Genomic DNA, 20587 nt, shown 5'->3' with positions numbered 1-20587 from the left:
CAGTAGCACAGCACTTGGCAACTCTTGCCTCAGAATGTTTTAGTAGGTGACTTCAAGGGAACAGAGGTTACTGTGGTGGGTACTGAAAGGAAAGTAGCAGAGAAATTCTTGAGAAACCATGCTTTCTTGGGGTTTATTGCTTGCAGAACTGGCTTCTGAATGGGGAAAAGAATTCTGGATTCCCAGTAGAAGTGCTTAATACTATTGCTTATTATAATATATAATAGTACTATATATTATAATATATAATAATACTTATTATCTTTAAATTTAATTATTCACTTGTGCTTATCCGTGGCTGTACTTTTCTTGCAGTGGTGTGATGAAAGATTCAACTTCCAAGCTACGTTTTTACAATGCTTGGCAAAACATGTGCCAAATATTTACTCAGCTGAAATGGATCCCTTGCTGGAGAAACAAGAAGAAATGGTCCAGGCAGCAATATTATACCCCCTGGAATGTTATTTGTTCGGGGAAGACCCAGATATGTTCCTGGAGAAACTACAACAGAGTGGAACCTCCCAGCTCTGTGGGAAGGTGTTCAAAGGAGGGGAGACAACATACTCTTGCAGGTAAGAGTAAAGGTATGTTAGCATGAATGTCCCCATGTAACATAATGCAGCAAAGTGGTTTAATACAATTAGTCACGCTGCTAACTAATTGTTGCTTGTGTCATGGTAGGTCTTTGCTTAACTGAGAGTGGCATTTGAGGAAAATTGCCTATGAAAAGCAGGCTCTGGCAGAGAAATGGGGAAGGAAGTGGAAAGGATAATAAAAGTACTGAAAGGCTTTGGTTAAAAAGCTTGGATGACAGGGTATGAGTATGGGATCTGCACCTGAATTGGGGGAGAACAGGCATACAGATCTGTGGGCTGTACAGTACTCACCCTTTCAAAGTCTGAAATGGAACCCGGCATTTCTGAGCATCATCAGTCCTTTGCTTAACCAATAGCTATGTGACCAGTGGTCGTTTTTTCACTTTCTTTCTCACCCTGGAGAGTGTTAAAGATGGCAGCCCCTTAGTATGATAGAATTTATTTCATTAATTTATATTAATATGAATAATAATATATTAATTTTTTAAAAACAGAGGTCTTTGGGGTGGGTGTAAAGGTTGTAACTGTATGGGCAATTCAGTTGTATTACTATGATGCTATTGTCATAGTTTATTCTAGTTTTAAGTTTATTTTAAAAACCTAGAAAATTTAATCAGAAATACCAAAGGACAGTTATTAAGGGTGAAGAATGTGTCTAAAAAATCTAGCCCTTAGAATTTAGGAGATATCAGAATGAAAGCTCCCTGTAAACTTTATGAATTACACTGTAAGGTTTTAATAGTCACATATTCTTCAGCTTTTTCTAGGAATAAGTTAGTGTTGTGTATGAAAGGAGAATGGTCTTTGAAGTCCTTACGTGTTTGCTAGAAAGTGTATAGTGAATATGACGTTGGATTGTATGAAGGAAAAGGATGGTCAAGGCAGTTCAAACAGTGATAAACAGGAATAATTCTGTTTCTACCTCTGTGGAGTTCTTCTGAGATAGCAGGCTAAAAAACAAAGCTACACTTCTCAGAGGTAGTCTCTTTTTCATATCTTTTTGATATGAAATAAATAAATATGGTAGTGTTTCTACAAAATACCATACTTACTACTGCAACTGAAGCTGAATATACACTTGCTTTAGGTGTCTAAATTGCTAAAAATAATGGATACGCTGAAATATTAAAATCTAAATGTCTTAAATTGGGCATTCAAATTTAGCAGCCATTTCTGGCTTAAGTTGTCTTTCTTTTAGCTCACCTTGCAGTTGATTTATGGTAATAAATGTTAGTGAAGTATTAAATTATTATAATGATGATTATCATCTAAAGGTTTGAAAGGAAATTAATTTTGTAGTCAGAATTACCATACTATTTTAGTTGTATTGTAAAGGAGGCTTGAACAATGGCATAAAACAAAAAACTTGATATGTTGCATTAAACACCTGTCATCCACATTTTGCACAGATTCAGACAGGATTTAAAGAAAAAAAGCGTGACATGGTTTAGGGGAAAAAAGCATATGTATGTGGAGTATAGAGAAGAATGGAATTAGATTGCCTGTGAATGTAATTCTGGATTTTCAGGTATTTGAGTGCATGACTGAAACTGTTGAAATTAAATTTCAAAGTTTTGTAAAGGAATTCTCCTTAGATCTTAATGTCTAACTGTTCTGCAAGTTAGAAACATAACCTAGCAGAAGTGTAGCAAAAGTTTCATTAGAAAGGTGGCTGCAGTTGTTGGAAACAATAATAACTGTTACTTCAGGGCCATCATGGGTTTTAATAGCTGCTTATTCTCAGCATAAGCAGAAATGTGTTAGCAGCAAGTTCTGAAAAGGGATAGAATCTTTCTGACAGAATCTGATGTAACAGGTTCGAGGACATGGTTCAAGCCTAACAAGATTGGCTTTTGTCTTCTTTCTGTGACATGAAGTAGCCAATGTTTTTATAATTTGGATCAGTTGTTAATCTCAAATTTTTTTTCCGAGCAGCGTTTCTTTTGTGCGTGAAAATTCCACGTTTGTTGTAGAAGGTTTTTCAGTTACTGTTTTTGTTGCAGGGACTGTGCAGTTGATCCAACCTGTGTGCTTTGTATGGACTGCTTCCAGAACAGCATTCACAAGAACCACAGGTACAAGGTAGGAAAATCTTATATTAAGAAGGTGTACTTGTACCTTTAGAGAGGATTTTTTTGAGGATATAATAAACTGCATATAAACCACTAGTAATTTTTATTAAAAAAAATAAATGGGGTTTACTACTTAATTCTCTTTCTCTCATGTTTCTAACTATGTAAAGCCTCTTAATCAAGAGCTAAAGGCAAGGGGAGTGTTTTTGAATGCATACATTGTTATCCTCTTTGGCAATATCACAGAAGCGTGTGTCAGAGCAAAAAGCTGTGACTGAAAATGATATTCCTGTCCTGAGTTCCAGTCAGTGCTGTCTGGAAATTGAGTGTGCGTATACAAGGGCCATTACTTCAGCACGTACTGATGCAGTCTCTGCATTTCCACTCTGTTCCTCCATTTAGATTTGCATAAACTACTTTGTGCTTAGTGTGGGCTATAATAATGTTAAAACAAAAATTAAGCATCTTTTTTTTTTTATTGAGGAGATTGTTATAGAATGAGATAATCTCTTTCTGATATCCTTTTGGTTCTCTTTGAGCAAAATCTATGTTATCTTTGATTCCCATGTTTTAATTAGAGAAGGATCTTTTCAATAATTGTTAGCTAACTCACTGACTAAACTTTCATCTACTGTTTGCTTCCCCGGCCCCCTTTTTTGCTTGCCCTCTTCACTGAGAACTCTGTAATTTCAACAGCCTTGGATGCAGAAATGGAAAACAATATATTCAGTGTAATTTTTAAAGCTCATCTAACTCACTGCAAAGAGCAAGAAAATGTACAGAAACATTACGTATGCAATTTGATTAACTTCCATGACCAAAAGGTGGGCTAGATTTTTTTGCAGTTATTCCTCCTAGTCATTGACATGACATCCATTGAAGAGATTGATCTTACTGGTATTATCAATTGGTCGTAAATCCCCTGTAGGTGGGTATGTTTCAGTGAGACAGAGTTTGGAAGAATCTCAGAATTAACTGGGACTGAAATGCAAAGTTCTGCCCCTCTGTATAAGTCTTTGTATACTGATCTGAAAATCAAAAGTATTGATTCAGAGATGTACAAAAATTACTTGGAGAATGCAAATATAACTTCCATGCACACACACAGTTTACAGAGAGGTAAGATGAAAATCAGGGAAAGTAGGCAATAGTGATTACAGAGCAGTTGGGAATTACAGCTGGGCTGAGAAGCTGTTGTCCTTTCCCTGTTTTTCAGTAACTTCTTCAGGCAAAACATCAACCACGGGAATAGGTAGTCAGATGGGAGCAGATTCGCTGCATCTCCATTTAAAAGATGCAATCTACAGAATACAGATTATGCTCTTTATAGATCCATAGAATAATTTAGGTTGGAAGGGGCCTAAGGAGATCACTGAGTCCAACCTTGTGCTCCAAGCACATCTAATTAGATCAAGTTATTTTAAATTGTTTCAAGTAAATAACAATTTTTTCAGTGTCTTTTTATTGGGTCACTTAGTGTTTTTATAATTAGTTTAGGACTGGGGATTTAGACTGAACTAAGGATAGTTATTTTTGCCTGAGTTTTGTCTGAATTTTTTTTTGCCAAAATGATCAGAATTTGTACTTTTCTGAAGGTGTAATGCAAAGTTAAAGTTGCAATAATGTATTTAGATGCTGATTATATCTTAGTTTCTTTGGTTAGAAGTGGAGGTACTACTAAATACCTGTTTAATATCCTTTTAAGATGATTTTCAAACTTTACCAAGTAATTTGTAAAGAAGGTATTAAGCAACTTTGCTATAATTTTGCTAATAAAACTAGAAATTATTATTTTGTTGTTTATGTTGTTTATTATCAGTCACAGGCCTTTTCACATACTTATAGGTAAATTTGCTTAAGACTTACATATTTTTTTTCAGCAGCAACTGTATTTTCTTGCTCAAAAAGTTTGTATTTTCTCCCACCTCAATCCTCTGATAAGTCTCCTTTTATCTAAAAAATAAAAAATGTGGCAAGTCCATTGGTTATGCAGTGCCTCTTATATTTTGTAAGTATTTATAATTGTATCTGGTAATTAAATAGTGCACATTTCAATTTTTCTCTTGCTGTTTATGTGTGTATTTCATGACTGAAATGCACGTGTTTTACAGATGCATAGCTCCACTGGAGGTGGCTTTTGTGACTGTGGGGATACAGAGGCATGGAAGGCTGGACCGCTGTGTACTAAACATGAGCCTGGAGCATCAGGTTCTGCAAAAGAAGTAAGAATATTGCTTAAAGTGGTTGTTTATATAGCACTTGATTTTCGTAATATCTTCTCTTTTCCACATTACTGAACAATTTTTTTTTGTAAGTTAATTCTGGTATGTGATCTGTCACTATGAGTAAAATAAGTCCCTATTGCTTTAAAAATAACCTCATGATGTCTCAGGCTTATTGTACCTCATAAAGCAGCATATTAACAAGAAATATTTAATAGGCAGTTCTCAAAAAGAATGCAGGCAAATCAGTTGCATCAGATAAAATTGTTTCTTCCAAGTCCTACATTCTGAGATAATAAGGACAAAAAAATTACCATCCATCATTGCAAATAGACTCCTAATTCCGCCTGGTTTGGTTTTTTTTGTTTGTCTGTTTTGTTTCTTTTTTTGCAAAAGTATCGTTCTTTATGATCTGGAAAAAAATATTAAGTAGAATAGAAATAAAGAGCACTTGTCTTGCAGAAAAATGAGATGAAGTTTTCATTCACTTGTTCATCCTTCAAAAAAGCATGAATCTTAATGGATTTCAGAAACAAAAATAGTTGAAGTTTCAGGAAGGGGTCATCTGATTCCAATTTGGAGCTTGTCACTGTAGTGTTCACCTGCTGCTGCTTCAGTGAAATCTGTTCTACTGTGCAGTGCTGAGTACTGAGCCACGTGATATATATGTGGGGCTGGTACCTACATGTTACTTAGGAGAAACTGTAATCAAGAGACCCAAATTGTTTTCACAATATTAGAATACCTCAAAATAGCTACGGTATTTTTCTGCCATCTCTATTACCACATATGTTTTACACTTTTTCTAGCACGTTCTGGAGGTGCTTCCAGAATAAGAAGCTAGCACAGTTCCTCTTTGGGAAGTATTCATTTTTGTCCTTGTGTTCTGAAGGAAAGTAGGAGTTTTTTGCAATGCTAGATTCCTGGTACTATTCATAAAGATATATGGGAAGGTAGAGAACTCATGTGTCTACCAGCTTCAATGCCACCTTTGGATATTATGGAAAACTGATGTTACAAGGTGCTCAGATGTTCAAAAGACAGGTTGACATGCTCCTCAGGAATATGGTTTAGTGATTTTTTTATTGCTTATTTCTTATTTATTTTTTGGTCAGAGTTAGGTTGATGGTTGGACTAGATGATCTTTAAGGTCCCTTCCAACCTGGATGATTCTATGATTTTCTGATTCAGTATCAGATTTCTAGATGATTGCTGAGAGATCCATATCATATCACAAAGAGAATTTAGCAATGGTGTTAAGACAAAATGTTCAGGTCTCAGGTGAGCCTTAAGTTTTCTTCCACTTGAAAATTTAGTGTTTCCAGCCAAAGCATCTCCATTGCTCCTAGATAAGTGATACTTCTTACGCCTCAGGTGACCAGTTTGTCTTACAGACAGTAGCTAGCATACATGATGGCTCACCAAAAAAATCACACCGATACCTGGATGAACATGGACCTATGAGGCACATTAAGAACTTTTAACAAGATTCTAAACAAAATAGATTGTATCTCCCAGCTTTAAAATTTAAATCTCTGTATGAGATCTTTTAGCAGTTGTTTCAGCACTTTTGAGAATGCTATTATTTTTTGGTTCCAACAACTCTGACCTAAAATGGTTTATGCAATGTTTACTTCCTTGCTGAGGAGCCTGTTTATCTGCAAGGTACAGATTTTGATCTTGCAGATCTGGTATTTACATCTGTGACAGCATATTCTGCTTTTTACCTCCCTTTCCTTTAAAACAGTTTTTTCATAACAATAAAATAATTCAAACCCAATTCTCAGGAAAAACACCATTTTACCAAAAAGCTCTTTCACTCTTGTTAAAATCACACTGTCCAAATTTTGTGGGCTTTTTTCAAAATGGTATTCAAACAAAGCTTGGGATGAAATTGCATGCATTCAGTCTATAGCATTTTATTTCTATTTGGATGAAGGTAAGCTGCTCAGAGTGTTTTTCAGGCCATTTGCATCCAATGGAGATAAGGCTAAAGGATAGATCATATCAGTAATGACAGCAGCTAAGACAGTGTCTCTTGGTTTAAAACGTTATTGAGAACTGTAATCAAACCTGTGATGATAAGGAAATGGGGAACCTCCCATGCTTCCTCGAGTAATATTTCTCTTCCAATCTCTGATAAGGTCTTTGGTTGGTTTGCCATGAATTTGTTTGATCATCACTTGTCACAGAGTTGTAGAGTCCAAAGCTGTGTTAAAACTGCTGTCAGATAAACTGGAATGGACTCTGCAATGGGTACTACCTGGCAGTCGTGAATGATAGAAAACATATAATGAGACAGTTATTTGAATTCAAAGAAGTAGAAAATTACTTTATTATAATAGTTCTTTGTTGTAGCATGTATAGTTATTATTCAGTCAGTATATATAGACTATCTAGTAATAGGACAGAAGTACAACTGGTACAATACTGAAATGAATCAGTATATTAATGTATACTATATGTAACTATTTGATAGATTGCATTGCATGGCCATGTTCTTTAATAGAAGATGTGTCCAATGGGGATTATTTTATCATGAAGAGGCTCATGGATGTTTGGATTACCTCATAGTTTGTTCTCTTTTTGTTTTGAGAATCAAGGACATTCATGTTGTAGGATTTTTCTCAGCATATAGTGCTTATTAAAAGAAATGAGTTGCAAAACGCATTTGGAACAGGCGTCTTGCGTATTTCTTTCCAGCATGTTTTCTGATATTATAGAAGTTTATCACATGCTTGTCAAAAAAACCCGCACTTTTCTGGGTGATCCTGATCAGTATTCCTTTAATTACTCGAAGTGCAGAGGATGTATCGTGCTGTGGGTTTATAAACTTACTCTGATCAGGTAGGAGCAAATAAGAAGAGGTATGTGTTTGCAGTACGTTTGTCTGCTGTGCAGAACATGGTAAAAATGTGCTTAGGAACTGGCTGCTGTTTTTGAAAGGTAGATTAAGTTTAGAGTTTGATCTACAGAACTACTTTTAAAATTAGTCCTCAGTACAACAGGTTTCAATCTACAAGATGAAAGATAAGCACCAGAGTTTTTAGCATTTCTGAGATAATAAGGTGAGCACTAGTAAAACACAGTATCCTTACGAAAATCTTAATTAAACCTTAGTTTAAAAACAAAAAGAAGTTTTACAGTGAGGAGATATTTGCAAAACTTATTGGTAAAATGTATGTAATATGAGGGTCAGAAAAGCAATTCTTCACTTTAGAATCTCCAGTCCAAGCTTTCAGGAATCATCGTTTCCATGTTGATTCCAAATTAATGCCTTCACTGTATCGTAAATATAAATACCTTCTTGCCTGAATGTATTCTTAAAATCAGATAATTTTTAGAGTTCATGTCTGAAGTGAAGTAAATATACTTCCCAGGCACATTTGTTTAAAAAAAAAAAATAAAAAAAATTGTGGTTAGTTAGTTATTTTTAAACTTTTATATCTGAATGCACTGCATTCGTTCTTCCACAGTGTTGTTATTTGAAGCTTTACCTGAAGCTTAAATAATTCCGTATTTTTGGGCATAATTCTGAGGAAATTTTGATTTTACCCTTTCAGTTTACATTAGCTGTATCTGAATGTCATTTTACTGTGACTTCTATTAATGTGGGTTGCATTGGAGATGGCGTTGCTTCATTTAACTTTCCACTCTGAGTGAAATCCCCACTTTTAATAGTTTATAAGTCCTTTGGTGTGTTTTATTTTGATTTCTTCTACAGGCTGAAGGACAGCAGTATGTCTTGCTACAAGGTTCTTGTTTTGAGTATCTCTCTGCATGGAGTTTTCCTCTAGCATGTTTTTGCTTAACATAAATTAATGCTTAAAAAGCCAAACTCCTAAGAAATACTGGGGAAAAAGTCAGTATGTTTACAACTGGATTGAATTAGATTATTCTTAGCACTTAAGTTTTTTTTCATTCTGCTGCAAAATTTAAGATAATGATAGTTTTGTCAGTCTGGGAACAAATAATTACCTCAGACATTTACATTCTTAATTACCAAGATCTTCCACGAGCTTATCCAAAGTCAAGTGTGTACACACAGTGATATTTATAGACCATGATTTCATTGGCAGACATTTTAGATTATATGTTTGGATCCAAATTATTCTTCTAATGCTTATCAGGTCAGAAAACTGTTGTTCTGAGTTTTGGAAGCAACTGGCCGTGTTAATGCATTTTTACTTCTCTTCCACTACATTTTTAGCTTTTCCACTATACAGACACAACGTGATTTCACATGATTTTTTTTTTTTTTTTTAAAGCACCCTGCTTTGTAAATGGATAAATGTGCACAATTCCTAAGTTATATTAAACACATCACTCTTTCTGTTCTTTTCTATTTAACATCTATCACATTGTGTACTGTGGAGATGAGCGCCCCTACTACTTTGGGATTAAAAGGCACACGTGAAAAGCTTTATTCTTGGAAAAAAATTCCTTGTTTCTCATCTTTTCTCACTCTGGCAAACACGAACATATTCAAATTTTGTAGGCAGTTTGGGTGATCCTAAAATTATAGGAAACTATGTGTAAATACTGTAGAAAATACCAGCTTCTGTTTCTGTGTCTTATTTGTATGTGAAATGACTGGATTTGGTTACACTGACATTAATGGCGGCGTGTGGAAAAGGTCGTCAGAGCCTTTGGATGAAAGCCCTCTTTTCACACAGGGTCATTGCAATATATCTGTGTCTTGTACTTCAATATTGATTGCTTTGTTCTTAAGTGCAGATTTGGTAATGGTTTTCTTTGCTTATAATCTTAATTTCTTTCCTTAAATGCTTATGGAAAGGATTAATAATGTTATATGATGTGGACAATTCACTTAGTGACCTTTATCTGAGTGGATGGGAAATACCTCAGTTCCCAGGGATATTTTTGAATGGTTTCTAAATCTGGGATGGGATCTCTGAAGAGTTAGGTTTCCTTGGATGATTCTGTTCAAGGAGTATCAAAAATGTTTGACAGAATGCCCACACAAAAGAGCAAGCAATGCAGGGGAATAATTTTGGTCTGGGCTGCAAACTTCTAATATCTTCAGGTGTACAGAAAGCTGTTAGCCAGCTTAAGTTTAAAAAAACCCTAATAATTGAAATTTCCTAACACATTTGGTGAGGCCTTTTGTAGCTTATTCCTAGGTAAAAACTGGATGTGTATAAAAACGTAGATGAAACTGTTGGAATACTGTGGGAGCCCGTGGGATGAAATAGTTTTGAAGAGAGGAAATTGGATGAGATTAATTTGCTTGAAAATAATGAGAAGGCTTATGTCCTGGAACAAATATAGCAATAAGGTATTCTACCAACCCTTTTTTTCATTTTTAAAGTTTCTTTTCCATGTTAATATTATCTCATGTTTTTCAGAACTCTGAATGTCAGCTGAATGAAGAAATTATGGAGCACTCTAGGAGAGTGTTTCCCTCTGCGATAAAATACATTGTAGATATGCTTATATGGGAAGAAGAGAAGGAACTGCCTCCAGAGCTCACAATCAGGTAGGAAGTATGTCCAACTTTCTCTTCAAGGCATTAGGAACTGTGATAATAATTTCACCTGTGGTATGCTTACACTCATGCAAATATATTAGTGCCAAAATCCCTGTGAACAGTGCTGTCATATTTTTGACCTACAGGTACATAGAGAAAAGCTTTTGATACTTCCTGGAAAAAGTAGTGTGTGACTGGTCCATCAAAATGGTAAAAGACTGTTGTGCGTCACGTTAAAAAGAGAAATGGGATCTTTAAATAGCAGATAGAGGAAATAATAATGGAATAATCAAATAACTTAAAATCTCTTTTGTCCTTCATACTGTGGCTTATTCTGGTATACATGGTGAGGGAATTCTTGGGTGTGTCTTTGACATGAAGAACATGCTTGCTTTTCTTCTATGACTTTTTTGTACTTGAAACCTCTCAAGCTATCAAGTGAGCTGTTGCTTGTATTGGATAGGACATTATTTACAATTTTACTTCTATTTGTTTGATGATCTGTTGGCTTTTTCCCAGCAGAGAGAAGGTAGACAGCTACTACTGTGTCCTTTTCAATGATGAACATCATTCTTATGATCATGTCATCTATAGCCTGCAAAGGGCACTTGGCTGCGAACACGGTGAAGCCCAGTTGCATACTACTGCCATAGATAAAGAGGTTAGTGCATTCTGTATATAAGAGAAAGTAACTTTTTGATCATTAAGAAGTGTTACTTTAGTCTCTTGATCATGGAATCTTTGTTTCCGGGATGCTGGAGCATGTGGAGAGAGAAAGGCACATTGCAGAGTCACTGTGCGTACATGAATTTTCCTCATCTAATAACAATGATACCCAGACTTTACTTTGTTGTTTTGTTGTTAATTTAATTCAAATAACTTTTTTTCTAAAGATAACTATGTTAATTTTGATTTGCTTCTAGATGTCTAAAAGCACCATGAGTGATGTTGGTCTCTGTTTTTCTTTTACATATAAAAAAAACATAGCAAAGATCGGGCTTGTGACATTTTGGTTTTGATTTATGTTGGTCTCATGCTCGATATTTTCTTTAAACAGGGTCGTAGAGCTGTTAAGGCAGGACATTATACCTCTTGTCAGGAAGCCAAAGAAGAAATTAAGGTAACTTCCTTAAATATTTTTCTCATTTAAAAAACAAGCAAATCAGCCTCATCGTTATTTAATACTGAAGACTTATTTGTCTGCTGTACAGTCTTTAGTACTTCTGTGCCTTTATAACCTGCCTGCAAACTTCTTGAAATTGATTTTACCCCACCACAGTTAGTATAGATAAATAAATATCTTCAGAAATAAAATGTCAAACCGATTTCTTTATTAGGGTTTGCCATTAACATGTGCTTGGGAGAGGTAATGGGTGGTAAAGATGAATATGAATATCTTTATTTTCTATCTACTAATATTTATCTGACTCCTAGAGGCATTCTGAAAATGTTTCTCAACGACCACTTCATGTGGAGGTTCTGCACGCGGATGTTATGGCTCACCAGAAGTTTGCCTTGCGCCTTGGTTCCTGGCTGAACAAACTCATGAGCTACTCAAGTAAGCATAACTAATTTTGGTTACCATAATGCCATGTCAGTGTTTGGATGACTAATTCACTCAAAAAATATTTTTAGCTGTGTAAAATATGATATTCCCTTATTAAAACACTGTCACATTCCCTGTAATTAGTAAATAATACAGTAGTATGGGTTTTGATATCCATCAGTATGATTATGAATAGTAGTACTTTTCTGTTTCTTCTTGCTAAAATAAATGTCTTTCCCTGCTTGAGCTCTGTCTGTTCCTCTAGAAGTTTTATTATGCTCAGTTTCAGCATCACATGCCCTATTTCAGTGACTTTGCTTAAAAGCTGCTTTACCCAGTGCTGGTGGAAAGCTGCAGAACATCTTCATCAGTGTAAAGCAGACATCCTTTGCTTGAATTAATTCCTGCTTCAGATTTGACAGCTGTGGTTAATGAGATAGTCAGTAAAACAAACAAAAGCCTTAATTTAAAAATTTGTCCAGTAATGGAAAGTCTGTTTTAAGCTTTCAAACATTGTTCTGGTGTTTGATGATGCCCATGGTTTTCGAGGTGACTTCTGGATTAATCTAATTTTGATTTCTGTTACTGGGTTTTGTAGTACCTGTGTTTTCCCAAAGGAAAGCAATTTCTTCTCACCATACAAATACATGTAGATTAAGCTGTACTCTTTGCTTTTTCTCCTTCTTGATAGGGTAAATCTGTTGGTTTGTTTTAGCCTCTTTCGTAAGCTTTGATAATAAAGTGAAATTCGTACCTTTTTTTCTGAACTTTCCAGTCTTCCCCTTGAAACATATATCAGCATACCTTTTTGCAATTATTCAAAATACTTTATAACTTTTTCTGAACTTTCCAGTCTTCCCCTTGAAATATATATCAGCATCCCTAATATATCAGCATACCTTTTTGCAATTATTCAAAATACTTTATAACTTTTAGCTTTCTGTTTATTTCACTGATGATATTTTCATGCTGGTCTGAGTTAATTATTCAAAATACTTTATAACTTTTAGCTTTCTGTTTATTTCACTGATGATGTTTTCATGCTGGTCCCTCAGTTCTTTTAGTCGGTACAAATTTTTGACTGTGGTTTATTTCAAGGTTTCTAGTGAAAGTTCGGCTTTCATCCACATTTTTCTTTCTAGATTTTTTTTTATTATTTCAAATTTTATGAAATTACTCTAAAACACTGACTGACAGTTAGTTATTCATTTGTTGACTTTGTGTAAGTATAGACAAGTCGTTGTTAGTGCCCCAGCCAATCCCCAGAATTACAGGGTTTTAAGTGTTAGCTTTTTAGCTGATTAAAGAAAATAAAAAGGAATTTCCCATGTTGGGTGTAGCATTTTGGGTTAGGAAATAGTTATAGGTAAACTGATACTTTAAAATGTTTTATGAGAGTCTTCAAACACAAAGATTGAAGTTTAACTTTCCTGTCCTTGTTCTTCTGGATTATATACATAGATGCTTTAAGGGCCTGATGTTCTGTACTCAGCTGGAATTTCCTGGTGGTCTGGTCGTTCCTGTTCTTTTCCTGGGTTTGCTTCAAGTGGTAGAACACAGTTCAAGAAGCATTCAATATTATTTATTTCCAGGTTGTCAGGAACTTTACTAATGGCACTCCTCTTTTCCTTTTGAAATTAGTAACATAAGAGCTTATTTCTGAACGTTAGTAACCCATGAGTGACTCTGATATGATGATCCCCAAAATTGCTTCAGCAAGTACTGTATTTACTGATAGGTGCAAGAAAATATAAAGTAATATTCTGAAATTCTATAAAAGACTGACTTTTGGGGCCCAAAGCAGGGAGCAGTGTAGACTTGCCTAGCCTGGGCATTTCTGTGCTGACATGGTGAACTCTTCTCATGGATCTGCTCTCCAAAGCTCTCTAAGTGCTTTCCATTCTAAAATACTCTTCTGCATCACTGGATTTATTTAATAAAGGTGGTAAGAATAATAGGAAGAAATTGGTAAGGGGAGAATGTGTGGGAGTATGTTTGCTGAGAAGAAACGTTGTTAAAAATAATTCATACTTAACCAAAGCTCTCTAAGTGCTTTCCATTCTAAAATACTCTTCTGCATCACTGGATTTATTTAATAAAGGTGGTAAGAATAATAGGAAGAAATTGGTAAGGGGAGAGCGTGTGGGAGTATGTTTGCTGAGAAAAAACGTTAAAAATAATTCATACTTACGTGCCTTCTTTTTTCTCTTAAAGAATGGAATTTTATAATTCTCATTTTGTTGACTCATATAATTTAATTATTGAAGCATTCTTGTACAAATGAATAGTTCTATCCCTATAGGTGACTTCCGCCAGATCTTTTGTCAAATATGTCTCAAAGAGGAAGCTGGATCTGAAAACCCATGTTTCATAAGCAAGTTGATGCTATGGGATGCAAAACTTCATAAAGGTTTGTGTATCTACGTTGCTATAAACTGAAGAGACAAATTATTTTTTTATGTGTGTAACAAATGTGTAAAAGTAAATAAGTTTCCGCCAGATCTTTTGTCAAATATGTCTCAAAGAAGAAGCTGGATCTGAAAACCCATGTTTCATAAGCAAGTTGATGCTATGGGATGCAAAACTTCATAAAGGTTTGTGTATCTACGTTGCTATAAACTGAAGAGACAAATTATTTTTTTATGTGTAACAAATGTGTAAAAGTAAATAGGTGATATGCAGGTGGAATTACATTTCCTTATGGGTTTTATATTATGCTTTTTATGTAGCCTTTTTTTTGACAGCTGAGATAATTGGTATTTTGAGTATGTATTTACCTCCTAAATTTTTCCTGCTTTATATTTTGAAGAATCTTTTCACAAGATGTAGCCTGAGTATGAGTGACTTGATGCTTATCCTGTGTTTTAAATGCGTACCAATAAATGTTAAAAATATATATAAAAAAAAGAATAACTTTTTTCATATACTTCATAACAATTTCAAGGCTTTTAATGATTTTTAATTATAATTTAGTAATCCGTTCCTCTTTTCCACAGAAAGCTGCATCTTAGTACAATAAAGTGATGTTCATTGTATTGGCTTTTCACAGGGGCAAGGAAGGTTCTTCATGAACTTATCTTCAGTAGTTTTTTCATGGAAATGGAATACAAAAAACTTTTTGCTGTGGAATTTGTGAAGGTAAATGGTTATGTTACTTATGTTATGAATTTTTACTGGCTTTGTATAAGTTCCCTGAAACTGGAAAATTGTTACAATATAAGTAATGAATTTTCAACAAGCAGAGCTTCAACAACTAGCTCAGTCTTTCTATAGTGTATTAATTTCAAGGTCATTGGCTTGTTCCTTATAATCATGTAGGTATATATGCTCATTTTGAATGCAGAATTATTAGTATTCTGTGTATCTTCTGAAATGGCAGATGAACTGCAACTGAAATTGGCTTTTCTTTTTAAAAACTACATACGATAGTTAAGAAATATACCAATCATAAGCCTGAGAGTTTTTTTGTTTTACGGTGAGGCTTTTTAATTCTGATAAAGGTGACTGATACTCATGGTTTTCTCTGGACTGCAACAAAGCAAACAAAGATTTACATTATTCATTGTACACACCTTTTATAGACAGCTGTTGAATAACTATCCATGCAGTTCACTGCAGGAGGAAGTCTTGTTTTATAGTAAATTAACGTCTTTATTGATCCTTTTTTCAGATATTAAATTTATTTTCCTGGGGAAGATTGGTTGTAGGAGAAAAAAAATTTTGGTTTCAATCTGGCAGAACAGTTTGATTTGTGCTTATTTTCAGTATTAAGGCAGTGGGGCATGTATTTAATTGCTTTGGTGCATTGAGGACATTGTGCCATTTTTGTTGTTTGACCTGCTTCTATTAGAAAGGAAGAAGGGCATTGAGGTGTGATTTTTGCAAATAAAAAAGTAAATGTTTTTAATTAACACTTTATTTACTTTATTTCCCTGATACTCTCTTTTCCTAGTATTACAAGGCACTGCAAAAAGAATACATCAATGATGATCACGATAGAGCTCTCTCTGTGACAGCGCTCTCAGTTCAGATGTTCACTGTACCCACTCTGGTATGTTCAGCCGGTCGCCGCCAGAAATGTCAAATAAAATTGAGAATTGGGAGCAGTACCACCTTCGCAGGCTGTTGTACTTGACAGAGGCTTTTATGCATTGCTGAGCTGAAAATGAATGATTTTGAGATTTGTTTCGGCCATTATGAGAGCAGGAGCTCGAGTTCATGTGAAAAGTCATTACAGAAGATGAGGGAAAGCAGAAAAGTTTTAGGCAGCATCATTCTCTGCATTAACTTTTTGTGTTCACTCACTGTTCCTTTCTGCCTTCTTATGTACCTTTAAAAACTTGGGAGGAGAGGGCAAAAAATGCTTAAATGTCTTTTTGTGGGGGTGAAATATGTTAAATCTGGGGGAGGGAGAGTAAGCATACCTGTAGGTTTTAAAGGTTGTATGTTTCTTGCCTGAAATACTAATGTAAAAGTCCGTTTCTGCATGACCTTTCTGGAAAAAACGGCGTATCTGTTACATTGAAGCTGTCAGACTGAACAAACATGCTAAGTTCATAGAAATTGTGTTCATACATAATAAATACTATGGGATGTTTTTCTAGCTTGGACTCTTTACAAATGCTTAAAATAATTTCTAGTCAAAAAGACTTGATTCAAAGAAAAATTTATTTTGACAGTTCTTTTCAGCAAAAATCGGAATAAAAATTTTAAATTTTCTTCTTGCAGGCCCGACATCTTATTGAAGAGCAAAATGTAATCACCACCATTACAGAGACACTTCTAGAAGTGCTTCCAGAGTACTTAGACAAAAATGATAAGTTCAACTTCCAAGGTTACAGTCAAGACAAATTGAACCGGGTATATGCAGTAATATACGACCTCAGGTAAGTGTAAAACTGAGATGCTTGAGCAATTCTCAGAAAATTGGCAGTAGGATGAGGTGTTTCAATTCAGGAATCTTAAGATAAAACTGCTTTAAAACCAAACCCAAACCCCTCAAAAACACTTGAAATTCTAATGTTTTATTTTTCAGTGGAAATTTAAAATTTTCAAATACCAAAATTATATAAGACAATTTGATGACAATTTTGATGATTTTTCACTACCATTCCATATAATGATTGCATCAATAAACAAAAATATCTACTATAAGACAGTGTGGGAAATTTGGCTTCTGTTCATTATCATTCTGGGAAAGCTGTATTATCCTCATCTGCAGTGTTTTCTTCTCTTAGAGGTCCCATATTTCTCTAATAAACTGAAAAACATAAAAGCAAACCACTTCAAATACCCTGGAATTAAAAAAAAATGGTTAATTTCAAATGATGGAGTTGCACCAAGCAACTCTAGTGTTTGGTGAAAATTTTAAGAGGAGTTTGAGATGAGGAGGGTGATGCAATGTGATGATGCATTTGACTATTTTAATGCAAAGAACACTTTAAATACAAGCATAAGCAGAAGGGAAGTCTGAGCAAAAGATGATAAATGTTTTCTTTGGGACAGGTACGTTTTAGGCGGCAAACCTACATTGTGGACAGACCGTCTGAGGGAGCGGTTTTTAGAAGGATTTGTTTCTTTCCTAAGGATTCTAACTTGCATGCAGGTACAACACATTTAATTAATTTATTTATAATATACTATTATAAATATATTACAGCACTTTTGTTTACTCATATTTTTATTCATAGCAATATTCTAGATATAAGCATTCAGTTAAGATGGTAAATTCTTCAATCCCTCTCTTGGATGGGTTAAAAAGTAATGTTTACTTTGATGAATATTACTTCTATAATTTTAGCTACACGTATCTAAACAACCTGTGTTTTACCATACGGGATTTTGTGTTGTTTTAAGCCTGTGATCACTGATTTAGCTTGAGTGTTTTGTGGCATCTCCGATTCAGGGAATGGAGGAGATAAAAAGACAGTTTGGTCAGCACATTGAGGTGGACCCTGACTGGGAAGCAGCTATTGCTATACAGATGCAGCTCAAGAACATTCTTTTGATGTTCCAGGAGTGGTGTGCCTCTGATGTAAGTATGTCAGTTCTCTGGGATTCTTACATGTGTTGTCTTCTGTGAATATTCCGTGGTGCTTTTTAAGTGGCACCGTTTTATCATAGAATTATCATAGAATTGCCCAGGCCGGAAGGAACCTCCAAAGGTCATCTAGTCCGACCTCCCCGCAGTCAGCAGGGACACCCCCAACTAGACCAGGTTGCCTCACCTTGAATATCTCCAGGGATGGGGCCTCAACCACCTCCCTGGGCAACCTGTTCCAGTACTCAACCACCCTCACAGTAAAGAACCCTCTCCTAATCTCCAATCTAAATCTGTTCCCCTCCAGCTTGAAGCCATTGCCCCTCGTCCTGTCACTGCAGGCCTTTCTAAACAGGCTCTAACGGTTTTAAAAGAGCTCAGTATTGTTCGATACAGGTCTCCACAAAAGGAGTCTGAAAGAGTTAGTCTGGGGTATGACAAAGAGAGAAGGGATCTCAGAATGCATTTGTTTTAAATTCCAGGAAGAGCTGTTGCTCAGGGCCTACAGAGAATGTCATAAAGCTGTAATGAGGTGCAGCACAAGCAGCCGCTCACGGGAGAAGACAGTGTTTCACTTGTGTGGCCATACTCTGGAGAGCAGACCTTACAGGGTGTCTGCAGACCCTGTCAGCATACATTTACCTCTGTCTAGGACCCTTGCTGGTAGGTGGTGTGTTTTGCTATTAGCAAATACAATCAATTGCTATTTGAATCACATTTACCATCCGTCGCTTTTTCTTTATTCTAGAAAGCATTTAGATGTAATGGTTCACAGATCAGTTGCTCTCTGACTTTCTGACATGATCAGGCAACCGTGTTCCTCAGATGTCCCACTAAGGGAAGGTTTTTTTCAAAAAACCATTTGCCTTGGAGGTTGGAGGGCATTTTTTAAACAGGAGAGAGATAAGAAAGTCAGGCAAGAAGGAAAAGTTTCATGTTTTAACGAGAACCTCAGTGTTCTCTGGACTATTTGAATTTATGTGGTTCTGTTTCTATGTCTACCTGTTTTGCCTAAATTAATGTTCATTATTACTTATCTTGAATTTATTTTCCAGCCACATATATCTTAGGACTGTTAAAATGCTCCTCCTAAAAGACACATGTTTGCAACATGCCAGGACAGATTTCCAGTCAGAATACAAAGGACCACAGGAGTGGGTGATGACCACTTTCTCTAGAATACCAATGAAATCATATGCTTTTATTAAGCTGTAGATTTTTTATCACAAGATACCATCTGTTAAGCCTTGTAGTCTGGAAATTCAGTTATTACTGACATATGATTTAAACGTGAAGTTAAAATTTTGCTAATGCTACTTAGCATCTCAGTTTAAATGGCTTTGATGAAATCATTAAATGAATAGATTTATTCATAAAATAATAGATTGTAAGACTGGTAAGAACTGTACTGATAATGTAATAGATCTTTTATCTAAAAAAACCAAAACAAAACCCCAAACAAAAGTACCAAGTCTTTGTAAATAAAATTTTACTTTTTTTTCTATAATTCTGAGTCGTAGATGATTTAGCTAACATTTAGAATGACTTTATGATTTATTGTCTAATGTTTCCCCATTGATTTTGTAGGTCTTCATGTACGATTAAGCAAGACTGGAGCCATCTCAAGATTGCACGAGTTTGTTTCTCCCGTAAGATTTTATTTTATTTTTTTATTTTATTTTTTTTCTCTCTTCCCGCCTCCCCACCCCTCTTTCTTGTGATATATACTCTGGGAAGGAAAAAGCCTAGAATTACATCCTCTAACTTTCATGACATGCACGGGTTGTTTTGAAGCTGTCAACGTGTGTTTGTTCATTAGGACTTACACTTTTAAAATCACTGACAGACTTATTCCTGCTGGATTTAATATTTTTTTTTAAATTATTCTTTTTTAAATTTTAGGAAGAATTTCAAGTGGAGCTGCTAGTAGAATATCCTTTGCGATGCCTTGTCTTGGTTGCTCAGGTTGCTGCAGAGATGTGGAGAAGGAATGGGCTCTCACTGATAAGCCAGGTACTCCCTACAATATTTGGTAGTGAGTTGGTCCTAATGCTATATGGAAGTGTTTCTCTGTAATGCTCCCAGTGGTGGTTTCATCAGGTGCAGAAAGAGGTCATGGGGGTCACTCCTGCATTAAATGGAAAGGCTTCTAGGTGGGAATTTAGCTGACTTCATTCTATTCACAGCTTCATCAATGGCTTGGCTCCCCATATTAGACAAGTATTTTCATCTCTGTTATGACTGTTTCTGACTGAAATGGTATTGATGTTACTGACGTTTACTGTTAACTACTTTCAAATTGATAAATCACTGTAAAAGTATAGTACTGTTCCTTATAACATAAAAGGTTAGAAGAATCTCTTGATATGTGGTAATCGTGTGCAAAAATTAAACTATTTTAATAATTGCATGCTAAACTTTTGAGTGCCACATAACTGGACGTAACAAACATTTTATAATACCTATGGGCGTTGTTTGTTGCAAGAGTAAAGGTAAAAGTAAGAATCTAGACTTAATACTTGTATTTTGCCTGCTTTGGCTTCACTTTTTTTTTTTTTTTTTTTTTTTTTTTTTTTGGCAAAAATTTTTTTTTTTCTTTTCCCAGGCCCCTTTTTTTAAA

The 20587-nt window shown here is 35.2% G+C and overlaps 1 protein-coding gene across 5 annotated transcripts in view; it reads left to right on the top strand.

Moving 5' to 3' along the window:
• Positions 1 to 305: 305 nt before the first annotated feature.
• UBR1 (ubiquitin protein ligase E3 component n-recognin 1) overlaps positions 306 to 20587 on the top strand; it is a 57374-nt gene continuing 37092 nt past the window's right edge. For 2 of the 5 annotated variants that reach the window (XM_014950312.1, XM_014950309.1), the window contains exons 1-16: positions 306 to 572; positions 2600 to 2678; positions 4780 to 4890; positions 10260 to 10390; positions 10901 to 11042; positions 11439 to 11501; positions 11816 to 11939; positions 14230 to 14337; positions 14977 to 15065; positions 15880 to 15978; positions 16656 to 16813; positions 17433 to 17532; positions 17833 to 17961; positions 18450 to 18630; positions 19555 to 19616; positions 19870 to 19980. In XM_014950312.1, the coding sequence (XP_014805798.1) occupies positions 397 to 572; positions 2600 to 2678; positions 4780 to 4890; positions 10260 to 10390; positions 10901 to 11042; positions 11439 to 11501; positions 11816 to 11939; positions 14230 to 14337; positions 14977 to 15065; positions 15880 to 15978; positions 16656 to 16813; positions 17433 to 17532; positions 17833 to 17961; positions 18450 to 18630; positions 19555 to 19616; positions 19870 to 19980 (1863 nt within the window). In that variant the 5' untranslated portion in view covers positions 306 to 396. Of the gene's footprint in view, positions 573 to 2599; positions 2679 to 4779; positions 4891 to 10259; positions 10391 to 10900; positions 11043 to 11438; positions 11502 to 11815; positions 11940 to 14229; positions 14338 to 14420; positions 14522 to 14976; positions 15066 to 15879; positions 15979 to 16655; positions 16814 to 17432; positions 17533 to 17832; positions 17962 to 18449; positions 18631 to 19554; positions 19617 to 19869; positions 19981 to 20587 lie in introns of those variants that run through there. The other 3 variants (XM_014950307.1, XM_014950308.1, XM_014950311.1) reach the window with 3 other exon arrangements.

The sequence above is a fragment of the Calidris pugnax genome, unplaced genomic scaffold, assembly GCF_001431845.1.
Source record: "Calidris pugnax isolate Ruff unplaced genomic scaffold, ASM143184v1 scaffold68, whole genome shotgun sequence".
NCBI lineage: Eukaryota > Metazoa > Chordata > Aves > Charadriiformes > Scolopacidae > Calidris > Calidris pugnax.
Note: the sequence above shows the minus strand (reverse complement) of the source record. Positions and strands in the feature narration are given on the sequence as shown.